At 35.0% G+C, this 22948-nt stretch overlaps 1 protein-coding gene across 2 annotated transcripts in view; it reads left to right on the top strand.

The window, feature by feature from the left end:
- LRCH2 (leucine rich repeats and calponin homology domain containing 2) overlaps positions 1-22948 on the top strand; it is a 128069-nt gene that overhangs the window by 74005 nt on the left and 31116 nt on the right. Inside the window, exons 13-17 of one of the 2 annotated variants that reach the window (XM_082716342.1) lie at positions 3082-3159; positions 4708-4773; positions 13665-13713; positions 13792-13908; positions 21538-21582. In XM_082716342.1, coding sequence (XP_082572468.1) covers positions 3082-3159; positions 4708-4773; positions 13665-13713; positions 13792-13908; positions 21538-21582 — 355 coding nt within the window. The remainder of the gene's footprint in view (positions 1-3081; positions 3160-4707; positions 4774-13664; positions 13714-13791; positions 13909-21537; positions 21583-22948) is intronic. The other variant, XM_082716343.1, reaches the window with a different exon arrangement.

Genomic DNA, 22948 nt, shown 5'->3' on the forward strand with positions numbered 1-22948 from the left:
AAAGCTAATAGGAACCATTAATTTAGTTATGTTCATTCTGAATAACTTGTTACTTTTTTAGATGTATGCAAAAGTAATTTCTCTATATCTGCTGTTTCTCTTCATCAGCCATTTCAGACGTTAGCACACATAGATATAAATCTTTTGATGCGGAGACATTAATGTAATAATTATGTCTTATTTTGGAAGGCCTTAAAATATTTATGAGATCTGGTCATAATGTAAGGAGCACATTTTACTTTTAAAAAGTCTGTAATTTATAGACAATTTAAATTAGATCCTTGGCCAGTTCTCTTCTGTTAATGGCTGAACTTAAACTGATCTCAGAAGTTTTGTATGCTGATTTACTCCACTAAATAATCTCTTCTCTTCTTCTAAAATATGTTGGTGTTGCTCACATCTCTTAGATGCAGATAATTAAAATTTTTGTTTGCTATTACAGTACTTGATTTGAGTCCAAAAAAATCAAAAGTAATCTTCTATAAAGATATATCCATCCCTTAGAGGATTTGATGTTAATTGTACCTTTTCTGGTTATAGATTTTCTCTTTCACACCGTATTGTGCTTTTGATTCCAATTTTATTAATGAAAAATTTGAAATGCTATTTAAAATTGCAAGTCAGGGATGCTTGTGTGGCTCAGTCGGCTAAGTGCACACCTCTTGATTTTGGCTCAGGTCGTGATCTCAGGGTCGTGAGATCAAGCCCTGCATCAGCCTCCATGCTCAGAGTGGAGTCTGCTTGAAATTCTTTTTCCTCTCCCTTTGCCCCGCCCTGTTTATATGTGTTTTTCTCTAAGTAATAAATCAATAAAATCTTAAAATAGGATTAAATTCTAAATCAGGAGTTATAACATTTCACTTAAGGTTTTAAAGTCATTATAATACTTTTGTTTATTGTCTTGATTTAAAATGATTTATGTGGAGTAAAATTATCCTCGCATATCAGAAAGTACCACCTAGAACTCCTCCTCTGACTCTCTGCTACTTAACTATTCTTTAGCTAGCTACTAGTTGAAGGTAAATGTAGTGTTAGCTATCAGCTGAAAGAAGCCATGCATGTACTCCCAAATTAAAGGCAATTTAAAAACTGCTTAGAATGAGATCAGTGATTGCGGCGCCTGGGTGGCTCAGTGGGTTAAGCCTCTGCCTTTGGCTCAGGTCATGATCCCAGGGTCCTGGGAGCGAGCCCCACAACGGGCCCTCTGCTCAGTGGGGAGCCTCCTTCCCCCTCCCCCTGCCTGCCTCTCTGCCTACTTGTGATCTCAGTCAAATAAACAAATAAAATCTTTAAAAAAAAAAAAAGAATGAAATCAGTGATCATTTTCTTAAAGCAACTTTGCCAGTTCTTAAAGGTGTCTTTTATTCTTTAAGCAAATTTGTACTAGTACTTTGAGGATAAAACTACCCAAGGAAAATAACAAGAGGGTATTGCACAGAATAATAGTGAAAAAGGGTGGGAAAGGAGATGAAATAAGCTATCAAGTAGATAACTCACAAGTGTTCAAAATCTGAAGGCCAGTTTTTAGAAGACTGCTTCCTCTTTGTCTGAGATGCATAGATTAAGCTACTTTGTTTTGACAGTTTATTGTTGAGTATTTAGAAGCTAATCTTTACCCCCTTGTTAAAGTACTGGATTATTTCTACTTGTATTTGGGTGTATTGAAGTCCCTCTGAATCAGTGAAGCTCCCTATATTAAAAATAGCCATTCTGCAAATTTTTAATATTCACTGTAATTTGGGAAATTAAAAAAAAACTATCATCTTAAAAAATTATCTTAGCTGTTTTATTCTAAATTATTTAGCTAATTTTTCAAATGTCCACCAATACTCTTATCTAATTATTAGAGCAATAGCTACTGTTCTTTTTTTTTTTTTTTAAGATTTTATTTATTTGACAGACAGATCACAAGTAGGCAGAGAGAGAGGAGAGAGGAGGAAGCAGGCTTCCTGCTGAGCAGAAAGCCCGATGGGATCCTGTCTTGAGCTGAAGGCAGAGGCTTTAACCCACTGAGCCACCCACACACCCCTTCTTCTTTTTTTTTTTTTTTTTAAGAATTTATTTATTTTGGGGGCAGGGGCAGAGGGAGAGGGAGGGAGAGAGTATCAAGCAGGCTCTGCACTGAGCATGGAGCCCATCTTGGGGCTTTATCTCATGGCCCTGGGATCAAGACCTGAGCTGAAATCAAGAGTTGGACACTTAACTGACTGAGCCACCCAGGTGCCCCCTGTTCATTTTCTTTCTTTCTTTCTTTTATTTTAAGATTTTATTTATTTATTTGACAGAGATAGACAGCGAGAGAGGGAACACAAGCAGGGGGAGTAGGAGAGGGAGAAGTAGGCTTCCTGCTGAGCAGGGAGCCCGATGTGGGCCTCTATCCCAGGACCCTGGGATCATGACCTGAGCTGAAGGCAGCTGCTTAACGACTGAGCCACCCAGGCACCCCATTCATTTTCTTATACAGATATTCTTATGTGGCTGAAAAAGTTGATGTTTATCTGGCTTCTTAAAATTTGCGTGGTTATCATCATAAAGAGAGGATTACAATATATATGGGCTTTTGCAATGAATAACTTCAGTTGACTGGTTCCCATTGCATTTTCATTCCTGCTAACTTGTATAGTATTTTCTATTATGTCTTTCTTTTTAATAAGGATTTTATTTTCTGTTAAGTGTGTCCTGAGAGTTTTCACTTATTGTGGAAAGATGCGCTTCTTAGTACTCTGTAATATGGCTAAATAAAAAAGTAATTCTGAAAAGTTATATTGAAGTATAATTAAGGATCATGGAAAGGAAAATCACATTTTGAGAAGTTTATTATTCTGGTTTAGAATGATAGAAATTATATACACCTATTTCATGTGATTTTTTTTTTCTTACCATATATATGAATGTTTCAGTTTGAGGGGCATCATGTTAACCTCTAGGTTGTTATAACTAATTAGGTCGTTCTCTCAACCCTTAAAATCTGTCCATTCTTTCTTTTCTGCTTGCTTTACTAATGACTTCCCTGTCCTCTCCCAAAACATCTTATTTCTCCCATCTTTTGATTTGGTTGATGTACGGGAAATGTGAATACAGATGGAGGCCTTTGTGTTATAGAGCATCATTCAGTGAAAAATTCTTCCAGAGGACCAGAAACGCAGGACATGCATCAAGGTATCTAGAGTTTATGGAAGCCTTAAGTATTAAGGGGCCAGGTTGGTGCAGCTGAATTTTATAGTCATTTACTTAAAATACAGTACTAGTAACGGGTTAGGGAAATGTGCTAATAATCTAGAATAGATATTTAGATAATGTAGGTGTTTATTTTGACTTTGAGTATCACAAATAAAACATTAAATACCCATGTACAAACAAATGTTTACATAGGGGAATTTTCAAGTGTATAAAATACATTTTATAGGTAAATGGATCCCAATTTTGTTTTTCTTCTCCAATATGATTTATACATATCAGTAATCACAATGCTAATAAGTGTTGCTTGAGGAGAATTTGAAATTTACCATACTGAGGGCATTGTAGTTTGATCCCTCACCTCCCCCTGTCATTAATTCTGACATTCACCCCTCAGGACAGTTCTTACTGTTACATCTCCTTTTTAAAAATCACTCTTCAAGGATGTATTTCTTCCTAACAGTCCTAGATTTTTTTGTTTTTTACCTTAGTTCTTTTGCATTTCAGGATTACGTGCAATTTTAGTATATGTCCATAGTAAGAAGAATAAAGGTGTTGTCAATCTCAAAATTGTTGGTACAAAGCTACACTGCTTTGCCTGTGATACTTGCCCTTGGCTCCTCACTGTGATTTCTTCCTAGGGAGGCTTTAATCCATCCAAGCTAGTGAGGAAACCGGGCTAATGGAAATTGGTTTCTTTAGGTTAACCATCTTTCTGAAATTACGAACTTGAGCTTAAAATATCTTTTAGTAGTAAATATGTAGTTTTAATTTTAAATTGTTTTCTCCTCCGTGTTTTGATAGTTGACATCTAAAGTTTTTTGAATAAAAGACATATTTTATTCCTTATAAGACTAAACTTTAAAATTGAGAAGTTATATTTAAATCTAGAGTTAATATTAAGAACTCTTAAATATTTTAATGAGTTATGTGAAAGAAAGTTATTAATTCAACTTTTGACTTTCAGATTAATACTTAGAATTCTATAAAAATATGGACAAGAGTTCTCTCATGGTGGTTTATCATTCTTTTTCTTTTTGTTTTCTACAAATAGCATTTCATTTGGGTATTAAAAGTTTGATAAACTTTTTAAGGAATTGAACTTTAACATGGCTTTACATTTAGAATGAAGGCTTGCTATTTGGCTTTTGGCAAAATGGTCATCTGTTCCATCAACATAACTCATGTCATTTGCTGTGCTGGGAAAATGAAATCAGTCATCATGGCACCTGAACAATCTGCATCTCTTTATTTTCTGTGTCAGCCAAAAGTTAGATGGGCAGAGGGCAATCGTATGGTTAGAAGATATCCAGGCCTCGAGAAAAGGTTTATAAAAGATGTGTGGAGGAGTTGGTGAGCTTCATTCCTTCATAATAGCCATGGACATTAGCTCTAAATAATATATAAACATTGTTTTCTAGCAGAGATCTTCATGGACCAGATGCAGTTTATTATGCAGATCTTTTATATCATGTGTAAATGCTTTTCTCCTTAATGTATTTTGGAATTAATGTATTGATTTACTTCTAGGATTCTTAATCATTCAACTTCTGTCCCAAGAAACAAGCCAAAACAAACTATGGAATGCGAAAAGAGGTATAAAAATATCTTAGTCCTTATATTTAGTAGTTTTTAATGAGACTTGATTCTCTAATAGTGATAGTCCTATATGTGGGCTTTAATTGAGTAAATGATACAGATTTAATATAACTAACTAGATAATTTAATGACAAACTGTGTCCTAGCCACCAGTTCAATGTACTTTTGATATAAACAAAAAATGCTGATTTGATATCTTTTTCTACTCATACCTGTATTTCGTTGTAATGATAGAAGCATTTATTTACTAACTCATTACTGCTGGGATTAATGTGTTTCTTCGTCGTTGTATTTGTTCTCTCTTATTGTTCACTTTTTTATTTCGTTTCAATTGGGTTTTACTAAATTCTTCCTTATGAATTCAGGATCCAAGTTAATATATGTGAATTCCAGAGAACCAGAAGACCTTGAAAGTTTCTATTTATTTTGTTGGCAGTTTGAAAGTTTGTATTAGGTTAAATTCCTGGGTCATTCCTGTAGGAGGGTAAACGTCCAAGGCTGGGTGTAGGGTTCGTATAGAAGTATACACAGAGAGAAGTAACATTTCTTGAATACTTGTATGCAAACTGTTTTGAGTGGGTTAGATGTCTTATCTCATTTAATCCTCATAACTCTATGAAGTTTTTACTCTTCTTACCTCATTTTGTAAGGGAGATAACCAAGGCTCAGAAATTACCATAATTTGCTCAAGGTCACACAGCTAGTAAGTGCCACAGTAAAGATTCAAGCCCAGGTTGTCTGGTTGCAGAACCTCAAGTCTTAACATATGGTAACAGGAACATTTTGCTTTCTTGAGATTCACACATCCCACTGATATCTTTTCCTGGATACCTCATAGTCTAAACTGAACTTATTTTTTCCCAAATTTATTTCTTCTGTATAGTTTGCCTGAGTGTGAATGTACCATTACTCAGTCACCAAAGTCAGCAACTTTGAAATTATCGGAAACTTCTCGTGCATCCCTCCCAATTCAGTCAATCACAGAGAATTATAGCTTCTTTTCTATTTTTTATTGTTTTTTAAAATTTTTTGAAGATTTTATTTATTTGAGAGAACACACACAGAGGGAGGGCGAGAGGGAGAAGAAGACTTCCTGCTGAGCAGAGAGCCCAGATGCGAGGCTCCATCCCAGGAGCCTGAGATCATGACCTGAGCTGAAGGCAGAAGCTTAACCGACTAAGCCACCTGGGTGCCCTGAAAATTATAGCATCTTAACATTACTTCCATCTCTTCCAACTTCTTCATTCCTAGCACTGCCATGTTGGTTTAGGCTCCATCCTTTTCCTCCTGGATTACCACAACAGTCCCCAGACATATCTCCATTCTTCACTTTTGCTTACGTTTAAGTTTGTCTTCTGCATCGATGTAAGTGTTGGTTCCAAAACCGTCTGTGACTGTCATTTATTATCTTCTACTGGTTATCACTTTCAGGATAAAGCTGAAAATGCCTAAGTGAACCTGTAAGATTGAAGTGAGTTTCTGCTTACCTTAAACCTTATCATGCACTCTTCCACTGGCACGTTTTGCTGTTAGGAACAGTAATTTTTCTCCTTATCTATCATGATTTCACATCTGTTCTATATCCTGGTTTCTCTACTGGAATTGCCCTTTCTTTTTTTCACTTAGGCTTTCAGAATTCAGTTCAAACATAAAGATGACTTTTTATACTCAAGTCTAGAAACGTTCCTCTACTCAAATTTCATTAATTGGATTTAACCCACTCCCTCCCTTTTTGAGTACTGATTCTGTTATCTTATATGTTTGCTCTCCTTAAAGTTTGTGTGATTACTTTGCTCCTCACTTCTTTTCATTCCCATCTTAATTTCCCTCCCCAGATTCCTAATATTCTCTTGAGAAGGACCCAATTGCCCAAATCTCAAAAGTGTGATACCTAATCCTGACCTCTCTTTCATATAACTATTAGTTCTACATTTCTCATTTTCAAAACCATCACTCAACTTTTTCTTTAAAAACAAAATTAAAAAAAAAGTTTTCTGATAAGAATTAATGTAGCTTTGGTGTGCCTGGGTAGCTCAGTGGGTTAAGCCTCTGCCTTTGTCTTGGGACATGATCTCAGGGTCCTGGGATCGAGCCCTGCATTGGGTGGGGGGGGGTCTCTGCTCAGTGGGGAGCCTGTTTCCCCCTCTCACTCTCTGCCTACTTGTGGTCTCTATGTCAAATAAATAAATAAAACCTCTTTAAAAAAAGAATTAATGTGGCTTTATGGTTGCAAAATTACAAAACTTGGCAAACACAAATAAATAAATAAATATCACCTATTTTCCCACTCTCCAGAGATGACAAGTCATAGTATTTTGGTGTTTTCCCCTTCAGAGCCTTTTTCTGTTTGCATAAATAATTTGCACATGCATGTGTGTATGTGTATATACATACACCACAGAGTTGTATAACCTGTTGCCTACTCAACACTCCCACTTGGATGTATAATAAGCATATGAAACTTTTTATTTTACTTTTTTTTTATTAACATGTAATGTGTTATTAGCCCCAGGAGGTGTACGAAACTTTCAAATCCACACTCTTAATTCCTCCTTGCACCTCTTGAATTTGTTTTTCCTTTATTTTTTCCCTTTTCAAAAAATGTCAACTCATCCTTATAGTTGCTCAGCTCAAAAACCTGAGTCAACCATAACATGTCACTTTCTTTCACATGCCATATCTAATCCATTAGTAAATAAGGGATTTGCTATTATTTGCTATTATTTGACTCTGCCTTCAAAATATACCCCAAATCTAATCACATCTTACCACCTCCACACCTTCCACCCTAGCCCTCACCGTGTCTTCTAAAAATTTTTTAAATTTAATTTTTATTATTTATTTATATTAGTTTTACTTTTTTTTTCCCTTCTGTGTTTTTGTTTAAATTCAAGTTACTTAACATTTAGTGTAAAATTGGTTTCAGGAGTAGAATTTATGGGTTCATCACTTACATACAACGCCTAGTGCTCATCACAAGTGCCCTCCTTAATACCCATCATTCTACTAGCCCATCCCCCACCCACCTCCCCTCCAGCAACCCTCAGTTTGAGGTCTCTGTAGTTAACAGTTTCTTATGGTTTGCCTCCCTATCTGTTTTCCTCCTATTTTACTTTTTCTTCCCTTCCCCTGTGTTCATCTGTTTTGTATATTAAATTCCACATACGAGTGAAATCACATGATATTTGTCCTTCTCTGACTGACTTATTTCGGCTCTAGCCGTCTCTTAACTTCAGTTATTAAAATAGCCTCCTAACAGGTTTCAGGCCCTTGCTTTCCTGTAGTCTGCTTTTCAAAAAAGCATCAGATTTTTATCTTTTGAAATATAAGTCAGATCATGTCACTCTTCATAATTCTCTAATGACTTCCCGTCTCGTTCGGGATAAAAACTAGAGTCCTTTAAGGACTTAGAAACCTCTACATTATTTGGCTCCCTCCTGTCTTCTTTCTTGCCTGGATTTTCCTGGTTGGTTAGTTCCTCTCTAGCTATACTGGCCTCCTTGTTGCATCTCCATACACCAGGCATTTCCTGCTTCCTCAAGGCTTTTGCCTCTGCCTGAAATGATTTCCCCCTAGATAGCCTTATGGCTTATTCCCTTGGCTTCAGGTTTCTGCTCAAATTTCACTTCATTAGCAAGGAGTTCCCTGGACAACTTAAATAAAAGAGGATGCCTCCCCACTTCTTTGTCCTTTTTCGATACCCTGTTTTATTTTTGTCCAAGAACGTAATACCCTCTGACATTCCAATTTATACATTTTTTCCATCTGGCATTCTGAATATATACTACTTTGTTTACTGTTTGTCTTCACCACCACACCACTTCCTTGGCACACTACAGTGTCAGTTTTATCAGTTATTGAGAGAAGACTATTGAAAACTTCAGGACTAATTGGGGATTTGGCTTTGATGTTCTGTCATTTTCCCTTCATATAGTCGTATCCTCTGTATTAAATACATAAATATTTAGAACTGTAGTGTCCTCTTAATGAACTTATACCTTTGTCATTTTGAAATGACATTTTTTATATTTCTGATAGTTTTCTTTGACGTCTACTTTTCTGATATTGTATAGTCATCTCAGCTTTCTTTTGATTAGTGTTAACATGATAGATCTATATTTCTCCATCCTTTTATTTTTAACCTACCTGTGTTTTTGTGGAGAAAGTTGATTTCTTGTATTTATTATTTAGCATATGGTAGCACCTTCCTTTTGCATTTAATTGAGAATCTTTTAATGACAATGTTCATGTTGTTTATATTTAATGGAATTATTGATATTAATGGATTTAAATCTACCATCTTTTGTGCTTTTGTTGTTATAGCCATCTTTCCTCTTTTCAATTTTATTTTAAAATTCTCATTTATCTCCTTCATGGCCTTATTAGCTATAATTTTTTGTTATTGTACATTAATGATTATTTTAGGGTTTAAGGTATAGTGTTTAACTGGGATGCCTGGGTGGCTCAGTCATTTAAGCATCTTCCTTTGGCTCAGGTCATGATCCCAGTGTCCTGGGATCGAGTCTTCTCCCTCTGCCTGCTGCTCCCCCTGCTTGTGTGCACTTCCGCTCTCTCTCTCTCTCGCTCTCTCTCTCTTTCTGACTCCCCCCCCCCAAAAAAAGAATAGTGTTTAACTTATCACAGTCTACATTCAAGTGCTATTATGCCATTTCATACGTTGCATAACTTTACAACAGTATACTTCTGTTTCTTCCTTTTTGGCCTCTGTGGTGGTGTTACTATATATTTTACTTATATATGTTATAAACCCCATAATACATTGTTATTATTTTGCTTTAAAGAGTCAATTATTTCTTTAAAGAGATTTAAATAATCAGAATAATGTCTTTTATCTTTCCTCCCTTAACTATCTCTAGTAGCTCTGTATTTCCATGTATAGTTTTCTTTCTACCTGAAAGAGAAACTTTAAGACTACTTTTATTACTGGTCCACTCTTGTTGAATCCTTTCAGCTTCTGTATGAGAAAGTCTTGGTTTTGCCTTTTTTTTTTTTTCCTTCATTTTTGAAAGCTATTTTTGCTAATACAAAATTCTAGGTTGACATCTTTGTTTTCTTTCAGTACCTTAAAGAATTTTCTCCTCTGTCCTCTGGATTAGATTGTTTCTTATGAAAATTCTATTGTCAATGTTTGTTTCATAGAATCTAATGTGTCTTTTTTCTCTAGCTGCTGCTTACAATTTTTTTTTTTTATCATTTGTTTTTAAGTAATTTGATTATGAGGTATCTTGATGTAGTTTTTTTCATTTTTCTTTTGCTTGGAGTTCTTTGAGCTTCTGAAATTTGCGGGTTTATTGTTTTCATGAAATTTGTAAATTTGGGGCCCTTATTTCTTCAAAGATCTTTTTTGTCACCTGACCTATTCTTCTGGAACCCCAATTATATTTATATTAGGCTACTTAAAGTCTCCCACCAGTTGTTGAGGTTCTGTTCAGTCCTCTTCAATATTTTTCTTTTTGTCTTTGATTTTTCTTTTTAACATTTTTAAAGCTTTTATTTATTTATTTGACAGAGAGAGAGTGAGAGAGCACAAGCAGGGGAAGCAGGAGAGGGAGAAGTAGGACCCCAGGATCATGACCTGGGCTGAAAGCAGGCACTTAACTGGCTAAGCCACCTAAGCACCCTCTACATTTGATTTTTGATAGTTCTTTTACTAAGTCTAGTCAATTCTTTTTTTTTTTTTTTTTTAAAGGATTCTATTTTTAAGTAATCTCCATACCTAATATGGGGCTCAAACTTACAACCCCAAGGTCAGGCGTCTCATGCTGTACCTACTGAGCCAGCCAGGCACCTCTTAAATGTCCAAACTACAGTTAATCCCATCCAGTTTATTTTTATGTATTTTTATATTTTTGTAATTTTATTTTATTTTATTTTTTCAGTGTTCCAGGATTCATTGTTTATGTACCACACCCAGTGCTCCTTGCAATACGTGCCCTCCTTAATACCTACCACCAGGCTCACCCAGCCCCCCACTATCCAGTTTATTTTTAATTTCAGTTGTTGTACTTTTCATCTCTTGAATTTTGATTTTTATCTATTTTATGTCTATTGTGTCTGTACTTAACATATTTAGTCTTTTTTTCTTGCTTCTGAATATTACCTGATTGAATTTTTGATTGAATGCTGGACATTGTGAACTTCACCTTCTTGGGTGCTGGATTTTACAGTATCATTATAAATATTCTTGAACATTGTTCTAGGATGTGGTTAAATTAATTGGCAACAGTTTGATATTTGGGAGATTTGGTTTTATAACTTGTTATATGGAATCAGTGTGGCATTTAGTCTAGGACTAGATTTGGCCCCCTACTGGAGGAAGACTTTTCTTAGTACTATAGCTGATGCCCCATGAACTGCATGCTTTTCCAGTCTGGCTGGTGGAAACCGGTATTAATTTATTCATAGTCCTCTCTAAGTTTGAGAGTTATTCTGTCTTTCTGGCTATTCGTTCTTTTGCCTAGTGTAGTTTTCTCAGGCATATGATCAGGGCTCAGTACTCTGTTGAAAATATTAAAATTTTTTCTGTAGAACTTTTAAGTTCTTTTTCTGTGCTTTGCTTTTTTTCTCTCTCACTTTGTCCTGTTAATGCCATCCATCTTTTTCATCCTGGCTCCCAGCTTCATCTCAATTCAGGGAGCTCCCTGGACCTTTGTTTTCTCCTCTCTGGGTTAGAAGCCTGGAAACTTTTCCTGCAGCAACCTGATGCAATTATGGGGGTTTCACCTTGTTTGTTACCCATCTGTAAGGGATAAAATGTCCTTTTTTTTTTTTTTTTTTTTTCCTTGCCTGATACTCAGTGTTCTGGAAAGCAGAATTCTATATATTTTGTCTGCTCTTATAGTGTTTTCTGTCAGGGTATAAATCTGACCACTGTTACTCTATCTTGGCCAGACGCAAAGTCTAATTCTTGCATTTTGTTATGTTTTGTCAATGTTTAGTTTGTTTCTTTCATATAACTCCCTGCCCCAACATTTAAAAACTTACTGCCCATATTTTTCATATACTTATGTGATTTCATCTTTATTCATACTTAAATCTTTTAGTCATTAACTTTGGTATTTGATATGAGGTAAGGTAGGTAGTTTTTTCTTCCTCTTTTGTACCCTCTCCCTTTCTTTTTCTCATTCCCTACCCTCCTCACCCTCTGTTTTTCTTTCTTTCTGTGTGTGTTTTATAATTGGTTAATCAGTTGTCTCAACACTATTTGTGTCATAGCCTATCATTTCTATGACAATTGTGAATTTAATTTTTTTAATCATAGGTTGTCACTGGAAAATCTATAAATTCTGGATCTGATAGTATTTAATTACTTTAATAGAATATATGCAGTTTCCTGGTAGGGAAATCCCCTTTATTATCTAACTTTTCTCCAAATTAACTTTGAAATTCTTTTATCAGGTCTTTAATACAAGCCCAGAAATACTTTCTATTTTTTATTATATTTTATTTCAGCTGCCAAATAATTTGAAATGGTTATACCCATAAAATTTAGTCTTTCTTTCTTTTTTTTTTTTTCAAGATTTTATTTATTTATTTGACAGAGAGAGAGAGACAGCGAGAGAGGGAACACAAGTAGGGGAAGTGGAAGAAGGAGAAGCAGGCCTTCGGCTGAGCAAGGAGCCCGACACACAGGGCTCCATCCCAGGACCGTGGGATCATAACCTCAGCTGAAGGCAGATGCATAGCAACTGAGCCACCCATGTGCCCAATATTTAGTCTTTCTAAGAACTTTATAGTTATTCAATTTCCTTTCTAAACACACTGGTAGTTTTTGTTTTGTTTTGTTTTGTTTTGAGAGAGAGAAAGAGAGCACAAACGGGAAATAGGGAACAGGGTTGGTGGCAGAGGGAGAGAGAGAATCCCACGCAGGCTCCATGCTCAATGTTGAGGCTTGATTTCACAACCACGAGATCATGACCTGAGCTGAAATTAGGAGTTGGATGCTTAATTGGTTGAGCCACTCAAGTGCCCCAACATGGGTAGTTTTTTTTCTCATGCATGTCTAAATTATTTTTGTTCCAATATTTTTGCTTTTCCTTCCTTTTATGAATGAATTTTTTCCCTAATATATTTTATAGCTTGTTATAATTGATATATGAGAAAACTATTAACTTTTGTATATTTTTTATAACTGGTAAACTTCTTTTAATAATAATGGTTTTTTTTCCCCCTTGGATAATCATATTTTCCATAAATTTTGAAAATTTGTTTTTTCTAATTTTTAAATGTTCTTTCTTACTGTACAATAGAGAAGTTCTACAACAGTGTTGAATGATAATAGCTCTAGTGGGCATTTTGTCTGTGTATTTTTTTCAAAGGAACTTCTTGCCTAATAACAAGATGTGCAGTTTACTTTTCCTGACAAAAATAGATGAGAATTTCAGCCATAGCCCCTGTGTGTCAGAATGAAGGGTTAGAGGTTCATAATCTGTAATTCAATAGTCAAAAAGGAATTACTCCTCTAATCTCTTTGGCATTTAAACAAAATAAATTTGTATAAAATTATTAGATTTTTATTTGTTTTTTATGATTTAATGTAATAAGCATTCTGTTTTTTCACTGTATGTCTAGGTATTACATTTCTCTTGGCCTCTAAAAAGTCCTTAGAGTAGTCTTTTGCATATTAAATAAAAGAATTTTGAGTTTTTTAAAGGAATAGAAGTGATTGGGAACTTAAATATGTTGTTCTGGACTTTAAGTTTTATATGTTATTAGTTCAAACTATAGACATGGGTAAATTTTTTAGATTTCTGGTATTAAAAAAAAAAGAGAGAGTGAGAGGGAGAGACAACTCTTTATTGTTCATAATAAATTCCTAAGGGTAAGTTTAAATTTTTTACCATATTAAGGCATCTTTAATTTTGTAGTGTCTCAGCAGATGAAGTTAATTCACCGTTATCACCCCTCACATGGCAGGTAAGAGGAAAATGAATTCCTGTTATATCTAATATTTTGTTCTCATTTATTTAGTTAAAAGAAATTGTCTCATTACAGCCCTTAGAAAATCAGAAGGACCAAATAGATGAACAGCAGTGGCCAGAATCTCAACCTATAATCTGGCAGAGTGAAGAAAGGAGGCGGAGCAAACAGATTAGAAAAGAATATTTCAAGGTACTTCTTATTAAATTGCAAAATTTACTTTGTAATTATTAGCTTTGGTTTTATAAGTTTTGAATTAATAAGGTAGCCCATAACTCTAGTTACATGTAGTAAATGTGCTATCTTATCTTGGTTTCCCACATGCATAGGTATATATAATATGATCCAGTTAAATATATGAAATTTTAGTAATTCAGAATAATTAAGAATGACTCTGTAGATCAATGTGAATTGTGATTTACCAGATACTTGACATGAAAGTTGAATGTTTGCTATACTGCTAGTTGTAGCAATATGTAGTTATGTTTTAAAAGAACTTGCTAGAAAAGTCTTTCAGTAGATTTGTTTCACTATATAGTTCACATGTATTTGCAATTAGCATTTAACTGTTTCTGTCTAAATAAATGCTACTTACGTGGCTCTAAAAATGCTTGAAATTGTTTCTCCCCCATTTTTTCTTCTTGCTACCTTAGTAGATTTCTCAAGATGATCTTTTATCTTAGGTAAATTAAAAGTTTAGATTATTTGAATCATCCCAAATTTCTAGTTAACGGGGTTTTAGTGAAATTTTACTGTGTATACCCTTATAAATATTGTAATATTATTCATTTGTGGTTAAAGTCTGCTATGTTTATAGAAACCAGTGGAATTAGCATAATCTTCAGTACTAGTCAGAATCCATTACTGGAATTCCTGACTCAGATGAACAGTACAGGAAAGCTTCCTGCCCCATGAATACCAAATTCTGTTGTTTTTGTGCACCTGTTCCCCAAGCCTATTTTTTATTTAATAGTAATAATTTTATGTAAATATGTAGTTCTATGCTAAATTATAGGTAGTTTGAGGTTTATATCATTAATGGATAGGATTGTATTTCATGTTTTTCTCTGTTTGGAAGAAGTGGTTATATGTACACGTTGATCGGTTTACTTATATGGGAATATAACATATTTTGAAGTGGTATCATATGACCAAAACAATAATGTTAGGTGTCGTAGCAAGCCTGTGATAAGTTTCATACTTCTATGAGTAATTAATTACTGAATCCTTTTATTGAGCTTCATATTACCTGGTCCATATGAGAGATCATGAAGAAATAAGAGATAGGGAAAAAAAAAGGACATTCTAAGCAGAACCCTGGTCAGTAGTGGTCAAAATCTGTTTATCCCAGGTCTTTACAGATCTGCAGTTATATTTACATTCTGACACTTATTTCAGAATCTCCTCTTTCAGTTTAAAGGACCTTGAACAAAGGCACTCAGTTAAATTTGTTAGTAGATAAAACCTGACGGATGAGGGATGATGTGGAGGAAATTTTAGTTTTTCAGACTAATGGAATAGATTTTGGTATTTATTTGATCTGCTAGTAAAGTAAAAGCACCTAAATTCTGACAGTTTATCAAAACACTTGCATAGCACTTACTAAGTGCCAGGTACTGTTCTAAGTACTTTACAAGTATCAATTAATTTAATATTCATAACGGCCCTATGAAGTAAGTACAATTATCATTCCTATTTTACAGATAGGGAAATTAAGGCACAGAGAGGCTAAATAATATGCTTTGCCTCACTTAGGTAATAAGCAGTTGAGCTAAGATTTGAACCCAGAGCTTATGCTACATTGTCTGTTTATCTACTGTGGATAACCTGATATCAAATGAAAACTTTCAGATTAATACAGTTTTATTGTTTTTAAAAATACAGTAACCCAAGTGAACTTCTCAATAAAGTCTTAACAGAAGACTCAGTGAGCCTTTAAAAAATAGTTGTTTGATTTAATAGCATCATTTGTTAAATATTTTATTTTTAAGACTTAAGCATACCTCCTATAATATTTCTGTTTTATAAGCACTAAAAGATTGAATGAGGTAGTGTTTGAAATATTCATTACATTATCTGCATTCAACAAATGTTAATTGCTTCCATGCTTTTAGTAAAGTGGGTGCAAAGTTTAGCTTTAGTCATTGGGAAATATTTCAAGGAGATATGTAGTTCTCCTCAGCAGTCAGAAGATGTCAGTGTTAGGACACTGAAAAAAATGGAATGTCAACAGTTTTTTCCTAAGCTGTAAAAAAAAATATAAACCTGAAATTACTACTGTCTAAGTCAAAACCATTGTTCAGAATTTCCAGTATTTTCTTGTTTAAGACATCGTTGATACCTATGAAGTGTCTTTATTTTAAAAATAAAATTTCTTTTAATCACCCATCTACCAAGAATCAAAAGGGTTATTCATAGGATATATTACTGAATTTAATCTGGATTTATAGTTGATTAAACATGAAAATATGCTACTTTAGAGATATATATCCAAATAATACCAAGCTCACTCAGTGAGAGCCCCGTTAGCTTTGTGGTGTTAAGAAACATACAGAGATTTTGTGCAACTTTATCCCAGCACATGTAAATGACTGAGCCACAAGATTTCTTTGTGTTCCATGGTAAATTATTAATGGCACTGTTGTTATTCAATATATTTATTGAAAGTGTTTGTGTGTATGTTTGTGTGCGTGGGTCTCTTTATATATTATTTCTCAGTTGCCAAGACTGATCTTGGATAGTAACGTTTTTCAGGTAAGCCTCTGAAACTGAGTATAAAAGGTTTCAACATATTGGCCAGTTATGTGAGCAAGAAGATAAATTGGGTCAGATTATATGAGTAAAAAAATCATTGCAGGAGAGTTACACTAACTCTTCTAGACTCCCAGACCACTCTTGTGTAGATTACTACTCTACTAAATAAAATAATGTCCTCATTGTCAAAATAAAGTCACTGCATTTTTAAAGTAAACATATTTCAGGAAATACATTACTTTATTAAAAATCTCTTAAAGAAAGGCAAATGTAGATTACATTTTACAGAAGTGTATTAATACTTTTAATAAGACTCACAACAAAATATGAACGTCTAATTTTTGATAAATTATGTTTAATGTAAATTAGTAGCTTTAATTTCTTCTAAAAATAATAATACATAGATTTCTAAATGCACTTGGTTGATTTCTAATCAAGAAAGTTAAAAAGCATTAACATAACTATACCATATTAGTTTTAAGGATTATTTGATTTATTGAAATGCCATATGTATCTGTATACAAATGTATCATATTGCTGTTATGATAAAACATTATAATGACCCTTAAATAAATATCTGATTTCATAAATATAGTATATGTGCATTTAAAGGCTAATGCCAAGGAAAATATTTTTATGTATTTTCTCTGATCATGACTAATTTTATCCTAGAATAGGGAAGCCAACTGGATTTGTGAAATAACCTGATTTGTTTTGTTCTAAGTCAGAGTTTGCACAAGTTAATAGCTCTTCTGTGAAATTAACATAAGCTTCAGAAGTAAACTGACCTTTTTTGTTTCTCTGGTTTGTAAATAGGTCTTTACTAAATTATTTGAATTTAGATATAATAAACTTTAGTTATTCAGACTAATACTAATTGAGGAATCTGTGCAGTAGTGCAAACTAAAGAGTGCCTTCCTAAGTTTTCATATATCATGGATATTTTTAATTAGAAGTGTAGTGGAGTTATAGTACTACAAGTCTCATTATCTGTGTTCTTGACCTCATTACACTCGGTTTCTTTCCTTTATCAGTTATTCACTCACTTTTCTATATTCTTTCCATGTCTTTACTTTCGATCAGATACATGAGCTCAGACCTCTGCAGTTATCCCAAGTCCCCTTGGAGCTGTTGCCTTGTCTCTTTCCTTTTAGGGCCAGACTTACCATTTCTATATCTCCAGGTTCTGATCACTCCTTAACCCACCACAGTTTGGGTTCTGCTTCCACTTCTCCATTGAAATAACCTCTTATCTAGAGCTTAACATGTACCTAAGAATTTTTTTTTTAAGATTTTATTTATTTATTCGACAGAGAGAGAGCACAAGCAAGGGGAGCAGCAGGCATAGGGAGAGGGGAGGGAGAGGGAGAAGCAGAGTCTCTGTTTGAGCAGGGAGCCTGATTTGGGACTTCATCCCAGGACCCTGAGATCATGACCTGAGCTGAAGGCAGAGGCTTAACCAACTGAGCCACTCAGGCACCCCTGTACCTAAGAATATGACAGTGATTACTACCACTTATCTCTTCTTGAAACTTCTTTCTTGTTTTCTATCTCATTTTTCTTCCTTGGTTTTTCTGTTTTCTTTTGGATGGTCTTGTTTTGCTTCTGCTTGCATTTAGGGGTTCATCTTCTTTTCATTACCCTAAAAATGCTCTCTGAAGCTTTTATGACTCCAGATGTCTCATAGTCTCGGCGGGGATGGGGGGGTCTAAATTTACATCCCACAGCTTTTTTCCTAGTCTCCAGACCTGTGTTTTAATTGTCTGGATGCCCTACATGTATTTCAAGTTTGATACGTCTCTCCGTCTTGCCCTTCTCCTGCAGAGAAGTTGCTCTTCCTCTCTATTCTTTATTCGAGTTAATGGTAGCAATGTCTATCCAGTTGTCTGTGCTCTATACCTCTGTCCTCCTGGATCTTTCCGTCTCTTATTCCTCTCACCTAATTGATCACCAGGATGTTAATTATATGTCCTTTCTTTAATTCATCATTTCTTCTCCATCTCTACTGCCCTTGCTTTTGTTGGAACCCTCATTCTTTCTTGTCTAGGCAAATGTAATAACTTCTTTTTTTATTTTTTAAGATTTTATTTATTTATTTAACAGAGAGAGAGAGAGAGATATGACAAGTAGGCAGAGAGACAGGCAGAGAGAGGGGGAAGCAGGCTCCTGGCTGAGCAGAGAGCCTGATGTGGGGCTCGATCCCAGGAACCTGGGATCATGACCTGAGGCGAAGGCAGAGGCTTAACCCACTGAGCCACCCAGGTGCCCTGTAATAACTTCTTAATTGGCCTCCCTATCTGTAATTTCACAGTCCTTAGAGAAATTCCCTGACTTAAATTTGTTTCTTGGTTCTCTATTATCAGTAACACAAAGTTTGGGCTTTTAAGAAACTTCAGACACTGTGTTCATCTACTTCTCTAAATTTTATTACCTGCTACAATTCACTCTCCTCACTAGCCATACTGCTATTATTTTTAAAAGAGTTATTTCTTTATTTAATTTTAGTTTGAGAGGGCATGGGTGGGGAAGGGCAGAGGGAGAAGGAGAGAGAAATCTCAAGTAGACTCCCCGCTGAGTGTGGAGCCTGCCCAGCAGGGGCCTCAATCTCACAACCTTGAGATCATGACCTCAGCCAAACCCAAGAGTTTGAAGCTTAACTGACTGTGCCACCCAGGCGCCCCGCCATACCACTACGTTTTGTTTTCTACATAGGCGAAGCTTTTTTATTCCTCTGTGCTTTCCTTCTGAGGATGCCCGCTAGCTCTTTTTATTCCTGGCAAACTTATACTAATCTTTCAGGATTTAGAGATGGTAGTAGAGCATAGTGGTTTAGAGCCTTGGCTTCTAGAATCAAGATGCTTTGGTTCCAGTTTTTAACTTGGATATTCACTAACTGTGTGACCTTGAAAAATCACCTGACCTTGCTGAGCTTAATTTTTTTCTATCCTCGAATGACTCTGATAGTATCTTCTTTTACAGGATTCTATAACTACTGAATTACTTGATAATGTGAAGTGGTTATGAGAATAGCACTTGCCACAAAATATACATTTAATAAATATTAGCTTATTATTCACTCCAATGTCATTCTTTTTTTGTTTTTGTTTTTGTTTTTGTTTTTGTACCAGTCTTCTTTTATCAGGTATTAATTCTCAGTTAAAGTAGGAAAGGATTCAACAAATATCAGTGATGCCTGACAGAGAAGGTCAAGGTCAGGAATGCAGACTGCACCCTCCACACTGGGCCCTCTTCAGTGGTACATATGTGGCTGTTGATGTTTGAGTTCCTTGAGTGAAAGGCAGTAGTTGAAAAGCGTGTAAGATGCCAACAACTTAGAAACCCCAATGATGGTCCCTTTCTTCACATTGTCGTACTTGTAATACTGGTAGTAACCTCTTTGAAAAATCCCAGCAGTGCCTTTAGGAGTGAGATCCTGCAATGGTATTCAACTTAGCAGCTCCTCTGTCCATGAATTTCTTCTCTTTTACTCTTATGACTGATGCCATCTTCAGGTCCTAGGGTCTTCTGTGCAAATGTCACTCTTTTTCTTTCTTTTTTTTTTTTTTTAAGATTTTATTTATTTATTTGACAGACGAAGATCACAAGTAGGCAGAGAGGCAGCCGGGGTGGGGGGAAGCAGGCTCCGTGCTGAGCAGAGCGCCCGACGTGGGGCTTGATCCCAGGACTCTGGGACCACGACCTGAGCCAAAGGCAGAGGCTTTAACCCACTGAGCCACCCAGGTGCCCCGTCACTCTTTTGTTGAAGTAGAGTAGAACCAAGAACACAAATTGTCTGCAAGCATCATGCCTAGGGATGGCAAGTAGGTTTTTTCACACATGCCACAACTCCATTCAGTGGCTATCTGGAACACTGGGTGTAAACATATTGAGATTATGTCTGGAATCAGCTGGAGAGAGCACCCTGGTAGATTAGTGATAGCTGTCATAAATCACGGGAGAGACAGTGAAGGAATTTAGGTTTGATATTTGTAATCCCTAATACTGCTTGCCTCCCAGTCTGTGGTTGAGCTCTCAGGTAGATTATCTAGTTTTCCAAGAGTTATGGATTATAAAGCTGCATAAGTAAAGAGGGCCATTAAGTAGAACTTTGAATGCCAGGTAAAGAAATTTGAACATAATTTGAAAGTAGGTTTTTCAGTAGGGGAGTCATGAGTTGCAAGTAGTGTTTTGAGTGTTTTAATCTGGCACTGATTTGCAGGATTATTTGTGGTGAGGGGGATTGAGAAATAATAACCGTAGAGGACTTTGAAACAAGAACTATAGTGGTTGTCACACTGTATTTCTTTAATTCTTGATTCTAAAACAAGCACTTTTTCACACACTAGCATTTTTTATTTTAAGCATATGGCCTTGTGCCTCAGTATAAAATGCAGATAATAGTATTCACTTTAGCATTGTTAGGACGATTAAATGGGTTGATACATGTAACACACTTTTGATAGTGCCTGGTGTTTAGTAAACGCTTCTATAAGTATTAGTTATTATCACTATTACTGTTATTGTATGATCAATATATATACCTAACATACTGTTTTTGTTTTTGTTTTTGTTTTTGTTTTTTTTTTTTACTTGAAATCAGTAGTTTTCTTAACAATAAATGGCATTTTTGAATGGTGAGATTACCCACTAGGTGTGAGGTAATGTGGGCCTAGGATAAGTTGGTAGTTGTACGAATTTGGAAGTAAGCCTGAGAGACATTACAGAAAAAATTGACAATGATGTTTTGGATATAGTGTATTAAGAAAAACAGAGAGAAAAACAGAGAGTTTAAGACAACTTTCAGATAGAAAATTTGAATGAATGGGAAGTGGATTGGCTCAGGAAGGAAATGTTAATAGATATATAGAACAATGCCATGAAACCACTGTTTGTGTTAGCTATTAGTAACTGGTGGGACGGTTTAAATTGGTTATATAATTAAAGTTAGTATCATAATTTAATAAATTTACTAAGATGAATTTGAATAAACCTTACATATAATTTACTACTGATAGAGAACTCGTGTGTTCAAAGAAAAATAAAGTGTATGTTTTAAATATTTTTCAGTATAAATCATCAAGGAAGAATTCAAGTGGCAATGAAAAGGATGAGGTGAGAAAAGGGGGGTAATAGTAGCAATTATTTAAAAATGTTTACTTTTTATATGTATTTGGCTCATTCAGAGTAAAATGTAATACCTCTGTCAGTTTCTTGGTTAGTGATTTAATGCATGGGTTTTTTCCAATAATAAAAGCTGAGCATCATCATGCAATTGTTAATTTAATCATGTAATTTCCATATATCCTTTATTTTGAACAGAATTTCTAATAGTTCAGTTTTAGAATTTTATTAATAACATTTGTCTTTTACATTTTCTCATCTATTGTTTTCCTAAATCAACATCGTGACCATTTGAGATTCTTTTGGAATTTATTAATCTTTTTTTTTTTTTTTTTTTTTTTACAAATTTTGTGTACTATTTTAACATTTAAAATTAAGTTGCTACAGCTTGTGCATTACTATAAATTTTTCTATCTCACTGTTTTAAATTATAGAGCAGCCTAGCATTTTTGAAATGATATAGTGTCATCACCATAAATACTTAAGCTTTGTGTATTTTTCATTAGAGGGATTGGTAGGTAATTTGATGTTGAGTACTTGGCAGGGCTTCTGAAAACTTTAAGAAATGGAATCATAGAAAATGTTTGCTGAACCCTGAGCTAGAGGTACAGCTTGGCATTGTTCCTCTCCCTTTGTATTTAAAAATTTTTTTTTAATTTATATATAATGTATTATTTGTTTCAGTCATTCATCAGTCTTACACAATTGACAGCACTCACTTAGTACATACCCTCCCCCATGTCCATCACCCAGCCACCCATACCTCCCTTCCCCCTTCCCTCCAGCAACCTTCAGTTTGTTTCCTGAGATTAAGAGTCTTTTATCGTTTGGTTCCCTCTCTGGTTTCATCTTGTTTCCTCATATCAGTGAGAACATATGATAATTGTCTTTCTCTGATTGACTTATTTCACTTAACATAACACCCTCTAGTTCTATCCACGTTGTTGCAAATGACAAGAATTCATTTTTGATGGCTGCATAATATTTCAGTGTAGATATATACCACATCTTCTTTATCCATTAATCAGTTGATGGACATCATGTCCCTTTGTATTTTATATTCACTTTGGTCCTGCCTGCCTTAATATCTAATCAGTTACCAAATACCTACTTTTTCTTTGTGATACTGAAATATTTTGAATACATTCCCCACCTGCATTTCTGCTTTTTCTGCCCTGGCACAGGCGCTTAGCATTTTTTTTTGCCTGTACCACATGCAATATCATCCTTGCTCTTTATCCTTTCTACAGCCCATTTTCCTCCTTGCAGCCATAATGACTGCTCCAAAGAACACAAAAATGAGCTCAGGCCATCCCCTTGATTAGAAAGCTTCACTGTGTCCCTGTCACTTCGAAGG

The sequence above is a fragment of the Mustela nivalis genome, assembly GCF_964662115.1.
Source record: "Mustela nivalis genome assembly, chromosome: X".
Taxonomy (NCBI): domain Eukaryota; kingdom Metazoa; phylum Chordata; class Mammalia; order Carnivora; family Mustelidae; genus Mustela; species Mustela nivalis.